This window comes from Bombyx mandarina, chromosome 12 (genome assembly GCF_030267445.1).
Source record: "Bombyx mandarina strain Sakado chromosome 12, ASM3026744v2".
NCBI lineage: Eukaryota > Metazoa > Arthropoda > Insecta > Lepidoptera > Bombycidae > Bombyx > Bombyx mandarina.
The window spans coordinates 939,864-956,649 of record NC_143219.1 but is presented as its reverse complement, the minus strand read 5'-3'; the positions used below and the strand labels follow the sequence as shown (position 1 = coordinate 956,649).

The 16,786-nt window shown below is 39.2% G+C and overlaps 1 protein-coding gene across 1 annotated transcript; it reads left to right on the top strand.

Annotated features, from left to right (window-relative positions):
* The first annotated feature begins 1,449 nt into the window (after positions 1-1,449).
* On the top strand, positions 1,450-16,378 carry Tnpo-SR (transportin 3). The gene is made up of 11 exons (XM_028175105.2): positions 1,450-1,854; positions 1,965-2,855; positions 3,461-3,640; positions 4,590-4,753; positions 8,099-8,315; positions 8,469-8,624; positions 8,735-8,979; positions 9,054-9,374; positions 12,932-13,119; positions 13,199-13,442; positions 14,151-16,378. Exons 1-11 carry the CDS (start codon positions 1,741-1,743, stop codon positions 14,209-14,211), a joined length of 2,781 nt encoding a protein of 926 aa, XP_028030906.2. The 5' UTR covers positions 1,450-1,740; the 3' UTR covers positions 14,212-16,378.
* The last annotated feature ends 408 nt before the right edge of the window (positions 16,379-16,786 follow it).

Here is a 16,786-nt window from a genome sequence, read left to right as displayed (position 1 = left end):
GCTTAAGCCAAAAGGCAAGGTCTAAAGTTTACTAGGCCCGAAAGAATAGAGTAATGACAATTTTTTTATTATAAAGGGTCTCAGTAATGAAACGCGCATAATTAAATAGTACGTATTTCTATTATTTTCTCAATTCGTTTAAAAAAAGCCTTTTACATTATTTTTTCTCCACTCTACATTTTGTTTTGTCATCTTCCCTGTACTTTTCAAATACCTCCAAATAGGTTGAAGTCTTTCTACGTAAATGAGGAATTGACATTGACCTTTTAGTCGCCACAAACTCTTAAAAAACCAACCATTAAGCTTTGCTGCCAAATAGTTAGAAAATTAAAACTTTTAACAATGACTCCGCGGTGCTGTACCAATACATTTCATCGATACTCTTTGGACTTAAATGAACCATACATCCACTGTTATTATACCAGCTACTTATTTAAATCTACATCATAGATTATCAGAAATTAATTAATATTTCACAGTAATTATTAATAATAATCACTATAAGTAAAACTATAAGTAAGTAACGGCCGTCTGGTGTAGTGGTAAGTGACATGGTCACTACACAAGGTGGTCGCGGGTTCGAATCCCGCCAAGGGAAGATATTTGTATGATATATATAAATGTCTTTTCCAGGGTTATGGATGTATATTAAATATATGTATGTGTATAATAAAAATCTTACATTTATATCCGTTATCTGTACCTGTAACACAAGTTCTTTACGAACTTATCACGGGACCGGTTAACGTGGTGTGGTTGTTTAAAAAAAAAAAAAATAACTTCTTTCGGATATATATTATAACTCAATTAAGAAAAAAATTAATAATAATAATAGTGGTTAAATAGCATAACAATACTAACATAACTAAATTGTATGTTTCAAGAACAAACTTGGTATGATCATTTATACTTAACCTCGGTAGGCAGCGGCTTGGCTCTGCCCCTGGCATTGCTGAAGTCCATGGGCGACGGTAACCACTCACCATCAGGTGGGCCGTATGCTCGTCTGTCTACAAGGGCAATAAAAAAAAAATATTTTTTAATTATTTAAATATTCTAGGATTTGGTCCTTATCAAATCATTTCATTAATCAAGCGGTATTTTACGCGGTAAGACAAACTTCTCGTTTGATTTCTACATCTTTCTCTACGTGTCTTTCTGTCGTTATTAATCATATAATGATTATAAAAAAAAAGTTTTTAATCAATCTTCTTAAAATAGGGATACGGTCTACTGCTCAAGTTTTGTCCTCTGAATATGTTTGAACCTGTAAAGCATTGTCCGATGATTACATCCCAAGAATTAAATTACACTAACGTTACATAAGATCTGTTTTTTGTCAAGAAAATCTCAATGCTACTTGTTTGGGTTCTGCAGACTTAATAGGTAGGTAAATTAATTGAGACGCATCAAGTCTGCCCCTTCCAACACTACATGACGATCACGACCACTCTGTCAAGAGTGACACGACTAAGAAGAAGAAGAAATTAAAATATTACAACTTCGTTTTCCAGTCAACTTGAATCATAGTTAATACGATTTCGAGCTCAGCCCTGCTGACTGACTCGAATTTGTCATCTGTCATTCACAATTTGTGGTTCGTTGTCGTTTCGTTTTGAGTTTCTTTTTGTAATCAAATTTGATTCGAAACAATACTTTCATAAGTAGATATGAAAAGTAACATTTTATGCACCAGAAAAGTGTGGGGTTGAGATTAGTATAAGAATTTAAATCTCCACGATGGATGCTCCTTCAATGGACACTGTTTACCAGGCGATCAGCGCTCTGTACGATGGCCCAAATGGAAATGAAATTGAGAAGGCTTCGCTATGGCTTGCCGATGTACAGAAATCCGTAAGTATTAAATTGTGTACTTATTTTTATTCAACTTGGGATTAGTGATTTGATATAGTTCATCATGTTAATATAACATGAAAATGTACATAACCTAAAATTCCTCACAGATCCACTCATGGAAGATTGCCGACGAGTTGTTGCAGCAAAAAAAGGACTTCAATTCCTGTTATTTCGCGGCACAAACGATGAGAGCGAAAATTCAGCACAACCTTTCAGAGCTACCAGCAGAATCTCATGTACCACTTCGTGACACTCTGATAGCTCACCTGGAGCGCACGACTCCGGACACCACATCTTCAATTCTCACGCAGCTTAGCTTGGCATTGGCGGATCTTGCCCTCCAAATGCCATCTTGGCAAGACTGCATAAGTGACCTCATAAAATTATTTTCAAACAAAGAATATCTACTATTGGAGATTTTGACATTACTACCTCAAGAAATTGACTCCTCGAATTTAAAATTGGGTGAAAATCGCAGAGAAGACATAAAATCCCAGCTCCGTTTGAATTCACAGACAGTAATGTTATTTCTTAAACAGTGTCTGAATAATTCACAAGGTAGTACAAATGTGGGCTTAAAATCTATAAAGTGCATGACGTCATGGCTGCAAGTCCGAGCAGTGAACTTACATGAGATACCCCAAAACACTGTCATAGGATATAGCTTACAAGTTTTGAGAGACCACAATTCTATCAATACATTGCATGATGCTTCTTCTGATTGTATATGTGCACTATTACAATGCTTAGAAGAAGTTAATGACCATGAAAATATAGATAGGTTGCTATTTGACAGTGTGGTGGCATTAGAAGAAAGCTACCACTTGGCTGTTGCTCATGAGGAAGAGGAAAAAGTGTCCAATTATGCCAGAGTGTTCACAGAACTAGCTGAATCATTTCTGATGAAAATAATTGATTGTACTGATAATGGAAATTCACATTTTGCAATGAAATCATTAGAATTAGCTTTAGTTTGTGTTGGATATCATGACTATGAGGTAAGAATAATCATATTCTTAAATACTTTCTCCAAATTAAAAATTAATTAACAGTAAATAATAATTTCAGTACAATATAAAATTAATACTGAAATGATTTAAAATATTTCATCTCAGATTACTTCTTACCTGAGAATTTTGTTATATAAACTGATTTATACTCTCCTTTCTGGTAAACCAACCAGGGATGCTATACATCCTAAATTTCTACTATTAATAGTGCTTGTAGGCCTTGTAATATTGATGTAGCTATTACAGATGCATAATGCAGATGAAGATACCATTTCTCTTATGGATTAATAAATCTTTTAATTTAATTAAATATAAATAAATAAACATTCTACTTGATGTTAAGGGGATCACATGATTCCCTCAGGCCTACAACTAGAATATTTTATCTTGTCATTTAGACATGTCTTTAATCTTTAGATATGGGGTCTAAATTTGAAATTATAATGGATGATATTTAAAATATCCATAGCACTTACCTGCATGCTCCACGCACCATTATATTGAATATTAATGACTCCTCTAATTTAATTATAACTACAGTATATATAAAAGTACTCAGAATTACGTTTGAGAATATTTTTATTCTTTTTCAGGTGGCAGAAATAACATTTAATTTATGGTACAGATTATCAGAGGAAGTGTACAGGAGAGATCACCAACCATTAACAGATGCATTTAAACCTCATATAGAGAGGTTGATCGAAGCTTTGGCAAGGCATTGTCAATGTGAACCTGACTTGACACAATTGCCCGACGAAACTGATGATTTTTATGTAGGTCTTTTAAAACTATGTAACAAATAAGTTTGTTGTCTCAGTACTGTGTGTATATTCATAAGGATGCCTGAAATACAATTATGAGGAAGAGTTCAGACAACATGTCTGAAAATCGTCGCTGTCAAACCAAAATCTGCTATGTGCAAAAACTCTATTTTGAATTAACGAGTAAAAACATTTTCGTATGAAATTTTATATAAAAGTGAATTTTTAAGAACTATGTATATCAAATGAAAGCTATAGATAAATATTAAAGCTATAGACACATAACAGTTTTTTTTTATATGGTAGATAGGGCTGTGAACTATATGAAAAGGTCAAAAAGAAAAAAACTCAAAAAGTGCACATTGCAGATTTTGGTTTGATAACGACGAAATGTTAAATGAATGATATTGCTATTAAATTTTTGCAGTGTCAAGGTTATAGGAAATTATAGTTTTTCTGCATTTGGAAATATTTTAATTTAATAAAAAGCAAAAGAAAACTGCTCAAAAAGTATGCTTGTGGTTACCCCCAGCTACACCAGCTGTGATACTTGCTTTTTTACTGGCGATTATAGTAGACAAGCTCACACTTTCACTTGGACATCTAATGTTATGTAAATGGAGCCCCTAGATGTCAGAACATCAATATTGCCACATACATTGACAAGTAAAGTTGAAGTCTCAATTGTGGTGAAAATACTATATATATGTATATACTACCCTGCAAACTGGAATTCATGATTACTTTGGATAAAAAGCAGGTAGAGTGGTGGTACAATCCTATGCAATGCTTTCAAAACTTATTATGAAAACTTAATTATTGGATATTAAAAAAAAAATGTGCCAAGAGTTTACTCTTAGTTACGTTTTAATATTTTTATATAGTAATATTAGTATAAGTATAATAATAGTGTATATTGAAGATACCCAGATCAATATTACCCTAATCAATATTGTTACAGGAATTCCGTCAAAAAGTGATGAGTCTGATCAAGGATGTGGTGTTCATAGTGGGATCAAGTTCAGTTTTCAGACAAATGTTTGCTGCATTACAATCTAACATTTCATGGGAACAGACAGAAGCTGCTCTCTTCGTTATGCAGTCTGTTGCTAGAAATATCTTACCGTAAGTTTTTAAATTTGCTCTTAAAAGTTAAAACATGAAATTTCTATTTATATTTCATATTAGAAAACTAAAATATTGTGTTTAAGACAGGTGGGCCGTATGCTCGTCTGCCTACAAAGGCAATAAAAAAAAAATAAAAAAAAATAAAAAAAAAAACTTATTTCAATATTTACCCCCCTTATCCATAAATTTGTAGTATCTCAAGGGAAGGCAACTTATGCCTTTATAGAAAAAAAAATCTCAGGATCTGTACTCTCCGAAGTCTACAATGGTGTTTTGTACCACTTCCTGAGAACAAAATTTTTTCCTTGCAGGAAATTGTCCGAATTGTGGAAAAGGGGGTAATCAATTGGGGCTAGGTCTGGCGAATATGGAGGATAACTTATAGTTTCTAACTGCAGGTTGTTACTAAAACTGGTTTTCTGAGCTTTGCGAGGTCTTACATTATTTGAGGAGCAAGTAGGGGTTATTTCTCTGATAACTTTGTCACCTTTATTCAAAGGTCTTTACATATCCTCTATACAGAAATGTTAATTCTTGAAGCACTCATGCACTTGACTATACCAAATAGGAGAAAATCAGTCAGTGTTGTGGTTTAACAAATATTAAACCACGATTTTCATGGCTGTGTATTAAAAATCATCTTACACTATTACTTTAAATTTATTATTAGCTAGTTGATTCATTGTCCTTAGTATCAGTCATTTCTACTATTTCATTCTGCAGATAAAAGTTTCCAACGCAATAGTGAACAAACCAAAACTGCGTAGTGCTTTTAATCTTTTTTTATTATTATTGCCGTATAGGTAGACGAACATACGGCTCACCTGATGGCGAGTGTTTACCGTCGCTCATGGACGTCAGCAATGTCCGGGGCAGAGCCAAGTTGCTGCTTACCGTATAATAGTCTCTACAAGCCTGGTTTCTAGAAGGAAATGTTGTAGCGCTCGGGAAACCCCATGGAGGGGAGACCTCATTCTAAAGGCAACGTACGTACGTGACAAAAATGATCTCTGGAAACGTGACTTCAGGCAGTATGTATGTACTCTACTCTGGTGGCGGGCGGTTCGATGATAAAAACGAGATGATGAAATCACCTCAAACAATTCCTCAGAGCTCCCCGCAAGGAACATACGGTACAAAATAAAGAGGGAACCGAAGTCTCTCCGCAGAACCAGAGGTTCCAAACGATCCGTGAGAATGGGATTATTGACAATCCGAACGGCTCTCTCCTGTATGGAGTCAAATGGGAGAAGCTGGTATTTGGGAGCCGGCCCGGAGAGGTGGGAGCAGTACTCCACGCGAGGCCGGACTTGTGCTTTGTAAAGCAAAAATCTTTGTCCAGGCGTGAAGTACCGCTTCGCTCTGTTGAAGAATCCCAGCATATTTGACGCCAACTTGGCTTTGCCTTCCAAATGACTTCAAAATTGGACATCGCTCGAAATGTCGACCCCAAGTATCCCAATGCTCTTGGAAGGTTGCAGGGATATTCATTGGAATTGCGGCGCCGTTCTACAACGACCGTGATGCTCCACCCATCCAAAAAGCTAGCGACCCACTTGCAGAGTCGCGGGGATTCCGTACGATGGTAACTTCGACAGAAGTGCTCTATGCCTTCGCGATATCAAGGCTCACAGCAAGAGCCTCGCCCTTGCTCTCCAAGGCTTCAGCCCACCTGTGAGTAAAGTATACAAGAAGATCGCCAGCTGAGCGACCGTGACGGAAATCGTACTGTCGGTCATTGATCCGCTGGCGATCCTCAAGATACTTCAGGAGTTGCGTATTTATTATTCGCTCCATCACCTTGGAAAGCAAGGAAGTTATCGTGATAGGCCTATAACTCGATGGGTCCGACCGGTCACCCTTCTTGGGCATATGATGAGGATTGATGCTATCAACGGATGTTATTGTTGGTGTAATAACTATGATGATGATGACTACCTATTTTATACCACAAGCTGATCCATCCTCACACTATTTGTCGTCCGGGCAGATCTCATGTATATATAGCAGTGTTTTAATTATTTTAGTGCTGAGCTTAATTTCACATACTCTGCGAAAAGTGCTAAAGGTTTGTGAAAAAAAATACCTTATTAATTAAGTGTGCACATAATCTTTATTGTTTTCCTCAAATGTAGAGGAATTTTCGTAATTCTTTCTGATATGTGTAAGGGACATGTCAAACTGCTCAAATGAAACATTCATATAAGTGTATGTATTTTTCTTCTTTTTTATTGCCTAGATGTGTGGACGAGCTCACAGCCCACCTGGTGTTAAGTGGTTACTGGAACCCATAGACATCTACAACGTAAATGCGCCACCCACCTTGAGATATAAGTTCTAAGGTCTCAGTATAGTTACAACGGCTGCCCCACCCTTCAAACCGAAACGCATTACTGCTTCACGGCAGAAATAGGCGGGGCGGTGGTACCTACCCGTGCGGACTCACAAGAGGTCCTACAACCAGTAAAAAAATGTATTTAATAAAAACAAAAAAAAAACTAGATTATAAATAATATCATTGACGTAAGTGTTTCCCCACACAAACCCCATGGACTCCGTTTTCACAGCGCACAATCGAAGATCGAGTCAGTCCTTATCCCTCCTTGTTACTACAGACCACACAACGGCAAAGCTTCGTCCCTTTTAACCTCTTTAGACCAAAATTTTGTTTGGATCTGGTTGGTATCCCTGGGATGTTTTTACTGCTGTTTTGATGACCAGAGAAGTAAAAAACAACTCAAAATATCCAATAGACTTTTCAATATCAGCGAGTACATTTTTTAATCCGAGAATTTCGAAAAAAGTAATAAGTACTATGTATGTAATAATTTTAAATGGTTAGTAATAAATATTATTCACTTAATAGAAATGTTATATGGTACATATGCACGCTAAGACACGGTCGTACAGGTCGATACCTATTATCAAACAGCGCAATAGTCGCTATTCTGACATTTCAGACTTTATACGCATTCATAGAGTCGGTCTATCGACGGTTCGCGCTCTAAGGCTTAAAATTCAAATGATCAAAGAAGACTAAACGGTATCTAAATAAATATACATCCCGCTGAGTTTCTCGCCGGATCTTCTCAGTGGGTCGCGTTTCCGATCCGGTGGTAGGTTCTGCAAAGCACTGCTCTTGCTAGGGTTAGTGTTAGCAACACTCCGGTTTGAGCCCCGTGAGCTCACCTACACACGTTATGGTTAAACTGAAATAGCCTCTCAAGGCTATCAGCATAGGTAGGAAAAAAAAACATCTGCTCAATGAAAAGTACCTCTACACATGTTATTAAGAAAAACTTATGTGAAGGGTCTTATAAAAATAGATTTGTTGTTTCCCAGGGATGAATACGAATACGTGCCGAAGGTGGTGGAAGCGATACTGTCGATGCCCTCCAGCAGCCACCTGGGCGTGCGCGCCACGTGCATCCTGCTGCTGGGCGAGCTGGCGGACTGGGTGGAGCGGCACGCGGCGTCGTGCCTGGCGCCCTGCGTGGCCATGCTGCTGGCCGCCCTGCCGCAGCCCCGGCTGGCGCTGCCCGCCGCCACCGCGCTGCAGGTAACGTCTCCTTACACCAGGGGCTCCCAAACTTATTTTGTCTACTGTCCACTTTGAGAATCTTATTTTTAGGGCCCCATTTTTTCACCTACACACAATCGGGACTCCCACATTACGTTCCAAGGTCATTCACACTGTGACGTCTCGCAACAGAACATCTGCAAGGCGTGTCCCGGCGGAGCGGCCGAGCACATCGGCAAGCTGCTGGGCGCCGTGCAGGCGCTGGACCAGCTCGCCGCGCCGCCGCCCGCCGCCGCCGCGCTCATGCGGGCCGTCGCGCCCGTCGTGGCCAGCCTGCCGCCCGACCAGGTACACACACATGCCTTACCGCACGGACTTATTGTAGTGGTTACACCCTTAATATTGCTAATAACACAGGTTGTCAATCAGAATACAAAGAATACAATAATTGTTTTCAGATGAGCGCAGCCCTCTGCGAAGCGTCAGCCCCCCAACTGGAGGGGCTCCGTCGGCTGTGCTCGGCTCGGCAGCCCATCAAGCGCGGCACCACGTCGGACCCCGTGCTGTACCTCGACCGACTCGCAGCGCTGTACCGCGACCTCACGCTCTCCGCCGACCTCAAAAGCGTCGCGGCGTCCGAAACGCACCCCTGTCTGCCGGCGCTCACCGAGGCGTGGCCCGTGCTCATCGACGTCATGGACAAGTGAGTAGCGCCCCCCCCCCCACTCCCCCCGCGCGAGAGTTCCTCCCCCCTCGCTGACCGCGTGCACCCCGCAGGTTCGGCGGCGAGGAGCGCGTGATGGAGCGCGTGTGCCGGGCGGCGCGGTTCGGCGTGCGGGCGGCGCGCGGGGCGGGCGCGGCGCTGCTGCCGGCGCTGTGCGGCGCGCTGGCGCAGCTGTACCCGCGGCACGCGCACTCGTGCGTGCTGTACCTGTGCTCCGTGCTGGTGGACGAGCTGGCGGCGCGCCCGGGCTGCGCGGCGGCGCTGGCGGGGCTGCTGGCCGACCTGCTGCCGCCCGCCTTCGCGCTGCTGCAGCGGGACCACGGCTTCAGGGACCACCCCGACACCGTCGACGATCTGTTCCGGCTCTTCATCAGGTCAGAGAGCGCCTCATTATTCTTACTTCAAATATAATATCAAGTCCACGACACGCGAAATAACTAAATACTACGAATAATAAAACTATGGAACAGTAACTTTCCTTCAATTGCATTTTAGATTATGGTTCCACTTACGCACACAAATAAACGCAAATACAACGAACACTCACACTCTTTCATAAACAAGCGCTCGCACGCGATTGGTCGCGCCAAGGTCACGGTTCGCAAGCGCCACCCAGCGCACCCTTATGACGATGACGTTATGCAGTAGTAATGAATTCATGAAATATTTTCTCGTTTTTTTAATTAAATGACTTTGTTACTGCAATAGAAATAAATACAATTTATAAGTCAGTACATGAGATGAAAATATGATAATTAAACTTAAAATCAATACTACTACTACTACTACTACTACTACTAATATACAAGGTGTAAGGCACACGACTTCCACTTTCAAGGATGTACATGGCCTCATTTTGAAAGTGTATGCTGCATATTGTGCTATTTTTGCAATGCCAATCCAATCCAATTTGTTTCATTTCTTTCCAAGCGTACTATCACAAGCGGCTATTCATTTTTTACGTTGAATTTCATTTGTAGGAAATCTGCAGTAATAAAATCATTTGTTATCGCTGCATAATATCATACTTGTTACTTAAATAAAACTTATATTTTATCCGAGCAGTATAAAGAACTACTACTGCATAGAAAAAGTAATCGTACATATTGCATAACATTATCTATCATCAATAGTATGAAATTTTACGATGTTTGTATACTTACTTATGAAAGCTAATTCCACTGTTTTTCATATCTGTAAGGCTTTTACACCATTTCACGACACACGATTGCATATTTGCAAAATTAAAATGCGCAAAATAATAATTATCTATCTGTTCAACCGAAAACTGAGGCAACACGACCGCACGACACGAGTTCCACAGCGAACTGGCGCGCCGTTCTGTGGCTATTTTAAGCCCCGCCCTCCGCAGTAGCTATTTACGTGGAACCATTTTTGAAGTGTAATTACTTTTTGTTGTAATGTTAAATACATTTTGTATGTTTTAATTAGAAAATATTTTGGATAATAGAACACTTTGTCAAAACATATAACCAATATTTGGTATAATTTATCAAAGATTCTTGTAACATTCCATTCCCATGACATCATATAAAAGTGTATCTTGTACTTGTATATTGGGGGAGTTCCCGGAAAATATTCTGTTTTTAAAAGTATCTTTTTCTGTGGCCCAGCCGCTTTTATACTTTCCAGCTTATGTAGTAAGCTTAATTAGCCCGCAAAGGTATGTAATTTGGACAGCCTTGTTCTAGCAAACTATCAAATATCTTAACAATGTTGCCGCTTTTTTAAACTCAGTTTCATATACACCTCGTGGCTAGTTTGGGGTTCGTAGCTAAGGTTGTTCCCCTGGAATATCTCAAAATCCAATAAAAGTCAACGTCCACTCAAGTTGTCTGCGTGGCCGCCCGCACTTCTGCCAAACCTTCACCGGAATATTCAGCAGGTTCTGCACTTCGATACAAATCGCTTCGACATCGCAGCTTTCGTTATCATTAAGCCAAGAAACCTATCACATCTTTTAACTTCATACCCCTAAAAATAAACGAACACAAAAGTTTTTTAGAAAGGACAATGCCCAAAAGTGGGCCAACTTCATGACAAAACTATTTGTACTTGAAAAACTATGCCTTATTTTTTCATGTTGTTTAGTTTATGTATCAACATTTCTTTCACCCTGGCATTGTTTTACAAAAAAAAAAATTACTTATTTGATAACATCCGAAAACTGAGTGCCATAGTTTTTAAATTCGCCAATAGACAAAGGGAAAATTAGCCCATACAGCCTTATAGTAAACTTATATGCTGACAAACGAAAGAGTTGTCTGTGATTTGAACAACAAATTAAAAAAATTGCTAATGGTTATAATTCACAGACTTTTTAGTTTATTGTTGTTCAATTCAATATTTATGTATTGTAATAATAATTATTACTTAAAACCATGGATTATTTAATATTTTTAGATATTAATGATTCCATTAGTAAAAATCTCAATGGCCTACCATTACTCTATTCTTATTATATATGATCAGAGAGTTTTGGCAGCAACCCGAGTAAAGCGTCACTTGAAGTTTTATTTTATGTTTTTTTTAATAGCTTATGTATAATATACAAATTGGGTGTTGTTTTGTGTATTAAATGTCAATAATCGTTGTTCACGATTATTGAGGCATTGGAATAAAACTGTGGCTAACATAGCAGTGACTGTTTTTTTTTTCAAGATAAAAGGTCTGCGGAAATTCACGCTCACTCAATGTGCTATTCATCAAGTTGACGTCAAAACTCCCAAAAAGCAATAAAAAGAAATACACCGGATTTTTATTAACATAAAAAATATAACTATGACAGACTAGGCTGTATAGGCTACGCTCTTTGCCTGCTTGTTGGCGAATTTAAAAACAACAACAACAATATCGTTGCCGGCTTCCGGATTTCATTTAATTTTATTATTATTATGAGGATATAATAATAATAAAATGTACGTAAGGGCTTATTTCTAGCAACATTAACCACAATTAACTTATTTAATACTGTAAATAATGATGAGAGCGATTATTGATTTCGAAGAAAACAATTAACAACTTAATTTTAGCTGCAGAAAAAAACAGATTTCTCTTAAACCTGGGTGAGAATATAAAAATCGTTTTCTGAATATGAAACGATATTTCTTTGTTTATCAAATTAAGTTAAAATCATCATCACCCGACAACTTTTTTTAGGGGCTCAAACGCCCATAGAAAATGGGCATTGTCCTTTATATGTTTATTATGAACACACTGAAGAAAATATTTTTATTTTTTATTTTTTTTATTGCTTAGATGGATGGACGAGCTCACAGCCCACCTGATGTTAAGTGGTTACTGGAGCCCATAGACATCTACAACGTAAATGCGCCACCCACCTCGAGATATAAGTTCTAAGGTCTCACTATAGTTACAACGGCTACCCCACCCTTCGAACCGAAACGCATTACTGCTTCACGGCGGAAATAGGCGGGGTGGTGGTACCTACCCGTGCGGACTCTCAAGAGGTCCTACCACCAGTGATTAGATTATATATAACTATAGCTATAAAAAACCCACTACATAAGAAAAATTACAAAGTTTTAATTTCATAGACCACTTTCGTCTTTTGAGAGTGAATTAAAATAGAAATAATCGGTTAGTTAAAATTTAGATGAATTTTTATTTGATATTCAATTCAGTCGACAGTTCTAAATCAACAAAATCACATATGCTTGGTTCCAATGTTAATAAAAAACAAATTAAACACTCCAAGTCTAACATACATAGGCACGTGTTAGTCGTGATCAATAAAATACACGCGGCGCTATTGGATTAATATGAACTTTTAATAAAGTTTAGCTAGTTCACCGGTTAAAATAATTGTTTTGGGTCAATGAAAGTCTAAATGTATAATAGTCAGGAAAATGTTGGTGAGTGAGCCCTCGCGGGCGTGGTCTGCGCGCAGGTTCCTGCAGCGCATGCCGGTGCAGCTGCTGTCGTGCGGCGTGATGGGCAGCATCCTGCAGTGCGCGTGCTCCGCCGCCGCGCTCGACCACCGCGACGCCAGCGCCTCGCTCATGAACTTCCTCGCGGACTTCGCGCGCCTCGCCAACACCGCGCACCCCGACACCGCCGAGGCGCAGCACGCCAAGGGTACCGCACTCTCCGCCGCCGCCGCGCCCCCCGCCCCGCCCCCCGCCCGCCACACTACTGACCGTGCCGTCTGCTGCAGCGCTGGCCGAGGAGCTGGTGGTGACGTACGGCGGCGCGCTGACGGCGGCCGTGCTGGAGGCCAGCGTGCTGCACCTGCACCGCGGCCTGGTGCCCGGCGCCGCCGACGTGCTGCTGGAGCTGGCGCGCGCGGAGAGACGGCACGGCGCCGCGTGGCTGGGGGCCGCCGTGCGCCAGCTGCCCGCGCGACACACCGCCGCCGCCACGCTGCTGCAGGCGCAGCACTTCCACAACACGGCGCGCAGGTCGGTCCCCCACTACTCTACCACTCTACTATAGTCCGTGCAGTTTGGGTCATAAATCATATCCCGGCTAAGGCGATGAGCATGTTGCGCGGACGCTCATTATCTATAAAAACAAATGAGTCATCGAAGGCAGGTACATGGCGGCGGGGTGATACACGAAGGGTGGTAAGACATTGTTATGCTATGAGTCATTTGTACTTACCTGCAAATTAAAGTACTTATGTCGAAGATAAATGTGATTTTGTGCATTCGCTCTCTGAATTTTTTTAGTGACACAATGGCTACTCCTTTATTTTGTACCAAAACGGCAGAATTTATTCAAAATCATATTAGCACGTGTTATTATTAACAATGTGTTAAAAATTTTCACTGAAATGAAAATAGATCGCGAAAAGTTACAAAGTGTTAATTTCTGCCGTTCTTGTTAACTTGCTGCGGCGATATGTGCTGTAAGTGTTCGATTAGTGTTTTTTACTTTCATTTTTATCACTAGTCCACAAAATGACAAAACTAAATACACTATCGATAACGATTATCGACAACAATAATGCGCATCACTATGCCCGTTCATAAGGCCCGTGAGTGGAAGAAAGAGCGAAATACTCGCTTCACCTCAACGATTATTTATGACCCAAACTGCACAAAGTCTGACAAAATAATTCTACTATAGTATGTATCATTTTCACAACGCATCGTTATTTGTTTCAGTACGGAAAAATCCAAGGAAATGACCAAACTGCTGCGCGACTTCGCGAAACTCTACCGATGAGACCCCTCCCCCCCGGCCCGCCCCCGCGCATTGAGCTACAACGTGAGTGCTCCTGAGTCTAATCGTTCACCGATGTACATCTAGCCGCTGCAGTAGTATTGTGTAATTGTATCGTTAGTCCCGAGGCCGCAGACCAGCGCGTGTGCGCGTGTACTAATGTTGTGAGTGCGAGTTCCGCTGGCCTTGTACAGTGAATAGTTCGCAACACAGTTAGTGAGGTCGCGGCGCCTCCGCCACTGAGCACCGCGAGGGCTGCGGAGTCACAGGGAGAATGAAGGCAGCCCACTTCTACAATAGAAACATGAACAGAGCCCGAGATACGTGAGGGTGTGGCTCAGCACGACTGCCCGACGACTGATTAGTTCTGGAAACGGCTCTTATTTCAGTCTCCAAGTCTCTATGTCTTTTTGTATATCTTTTTTTATCTATTTTGACTCATCGGTGACGGTTCGTACAAAATGTGTCTCACTTTTCAATATCCATTCTGCAGTCATATCTTGATTACGGTTCTTGTTTTCAAAAAATTATATTTATACAAATACATAACAGAATTTTTATTTATTTGCATTAATAATAAAATAAACGAGCATATCTCTTGCAAAAAATATAAATATCCATTATTAATATCATTGCAAAAAATAAATATTAAAATGCTGATTACGTACATAATAAATCTTAGTAATAATTTATATTCAGTTATGAAAGGCTAAATTTAAAACTAATTTTAATTTTTGTCCCCGTGTGTAAAGTATGTTCAGAAATGTAAGAAATTTACAAATTTCTTTTTTATACAATTAAATGTAAAGTATATTAAAAACAGTATGAAACACACACAAATTGTTTTCGCTGGAAAACTGACAGCTTTTTGAACAATAATCATAGAACAAACTTATTGTCCAGCCCGTGTAGGGAGTTGGCGAAATTTCAGAGACAAGCCAAAACAAGCATTTTGAATTTAAATTCTCATTAATTTTGAAGTTTGCTTAAGGTAATTAGTTCTTACAATCAATAATGAGATAGCAATAAAAACAATTGTGAATACATTTATTGTACATAATGTAGATGTTAAATTTATTACAACTGATATAAATGTAGTAATGATATTAAAATTTATCAATTTCTTGGTTTTTAATTTACACAAATTAGATAATTAATAGGATGTATTTATTCCTTGGAGGTTTCATGCTGAATATGAAACACATTTTGCAATAGATTCACTTTTGAGTACTCTACCAATACACATGGTGATTTAGAAATAATTTTAATTATTTATCAATGTCCATTGCTTTAAAAAGGTCTTCATTCTCTACAAATCGTAAAGATATTTAAAAAATCAAGCTCTTCGCTTTCTCGCCGACTGATACAAATTATGATGGCAATAAATAATTCTGTTCCTAATTAAATGATTTATTGTTGCATTTTTTTTTCATTGTAATTTCAACTTGTCGAATGTTTTTAGTTTTTGTGAAAATATATGCCGGTCGCCTTAGAAATGATAATTTACATTAATATTTGACGTGAGGCTATTCATTGATTGGTACATATAATTAACATGATTTGTACTTATGTCACGAATTGCTTTTAATTTTAAATGGAACAAATATTTTTTTTGTACACCACGTATCTAATTTATTAGAGTTACTGCTTTTTTCATATTTCCATCTAATATCGGTTCGTAATATTGCTCGTATGACCACTTCACACGCTCGGCTCTTGTAACCTTTCATGACCCTTAATTAACCATACCATTTTTTTTAGTTTAAAAAAATATATTAATTTATTACGTTTGCTAATCGGTTTAAGACGCAAAATCGAATAAGCGCGGTGAAACTCGTCGTAAACCTCGAAATTGTAATATGTTCATTTATTTTCATCCAATTATGAAAATACTACGCATATCGTAAACAAAGGATCAGGAAGGAAGGAAGGAAAGTCAGATATATTATGTTATATGTTGGTAGAGACGCTACAGAAGTACAGTAGAAAGTGTTGCTTGTAAATTTACTTTTCAAATATTATTTTATGTGGACTTAAGCTGTCAATAGGTAAGTATGGACAATACTTTATCTAAGTAATTGTGTTTTGTTAGATTTTAATAACTTTTTTATTTCGTATGTGATAAATGCGCATTAAATTGTAAATATTTATTAAAAATGTTTACCGACAACGGATGGATTTTTATTTCTTACTTTTCTGTACAACTTTCGAAGCCACCTAGGTAGACGTGGAGGTGCATAGTCGTGCGGAATTGCGCTATTTTACTGCATTAGATGGTGTCACGCATCAGGTTTCATCAAGTTAGAGCCCCGTGAGCTCACCTCTTCTGTGATTCTAGCATGACCCCTCGAGGTCACTATAATAGGTAGGAAAAAAAGCGTCCGAACATACGAGCTCTCGTTCCACTTGGTCTTAAGCGGATACTGAGGCCCATGAATATCACGTGAATGATACAGCTAACACTGAGAACTCCAATAATATTAGAAAGTGTTACTATATCTTGACTTTAATATCTACACCCTACTCGCTCCCAGTAGCGACGCGTCCACTGACTAATTCAAACAAAAATATCTTGTAA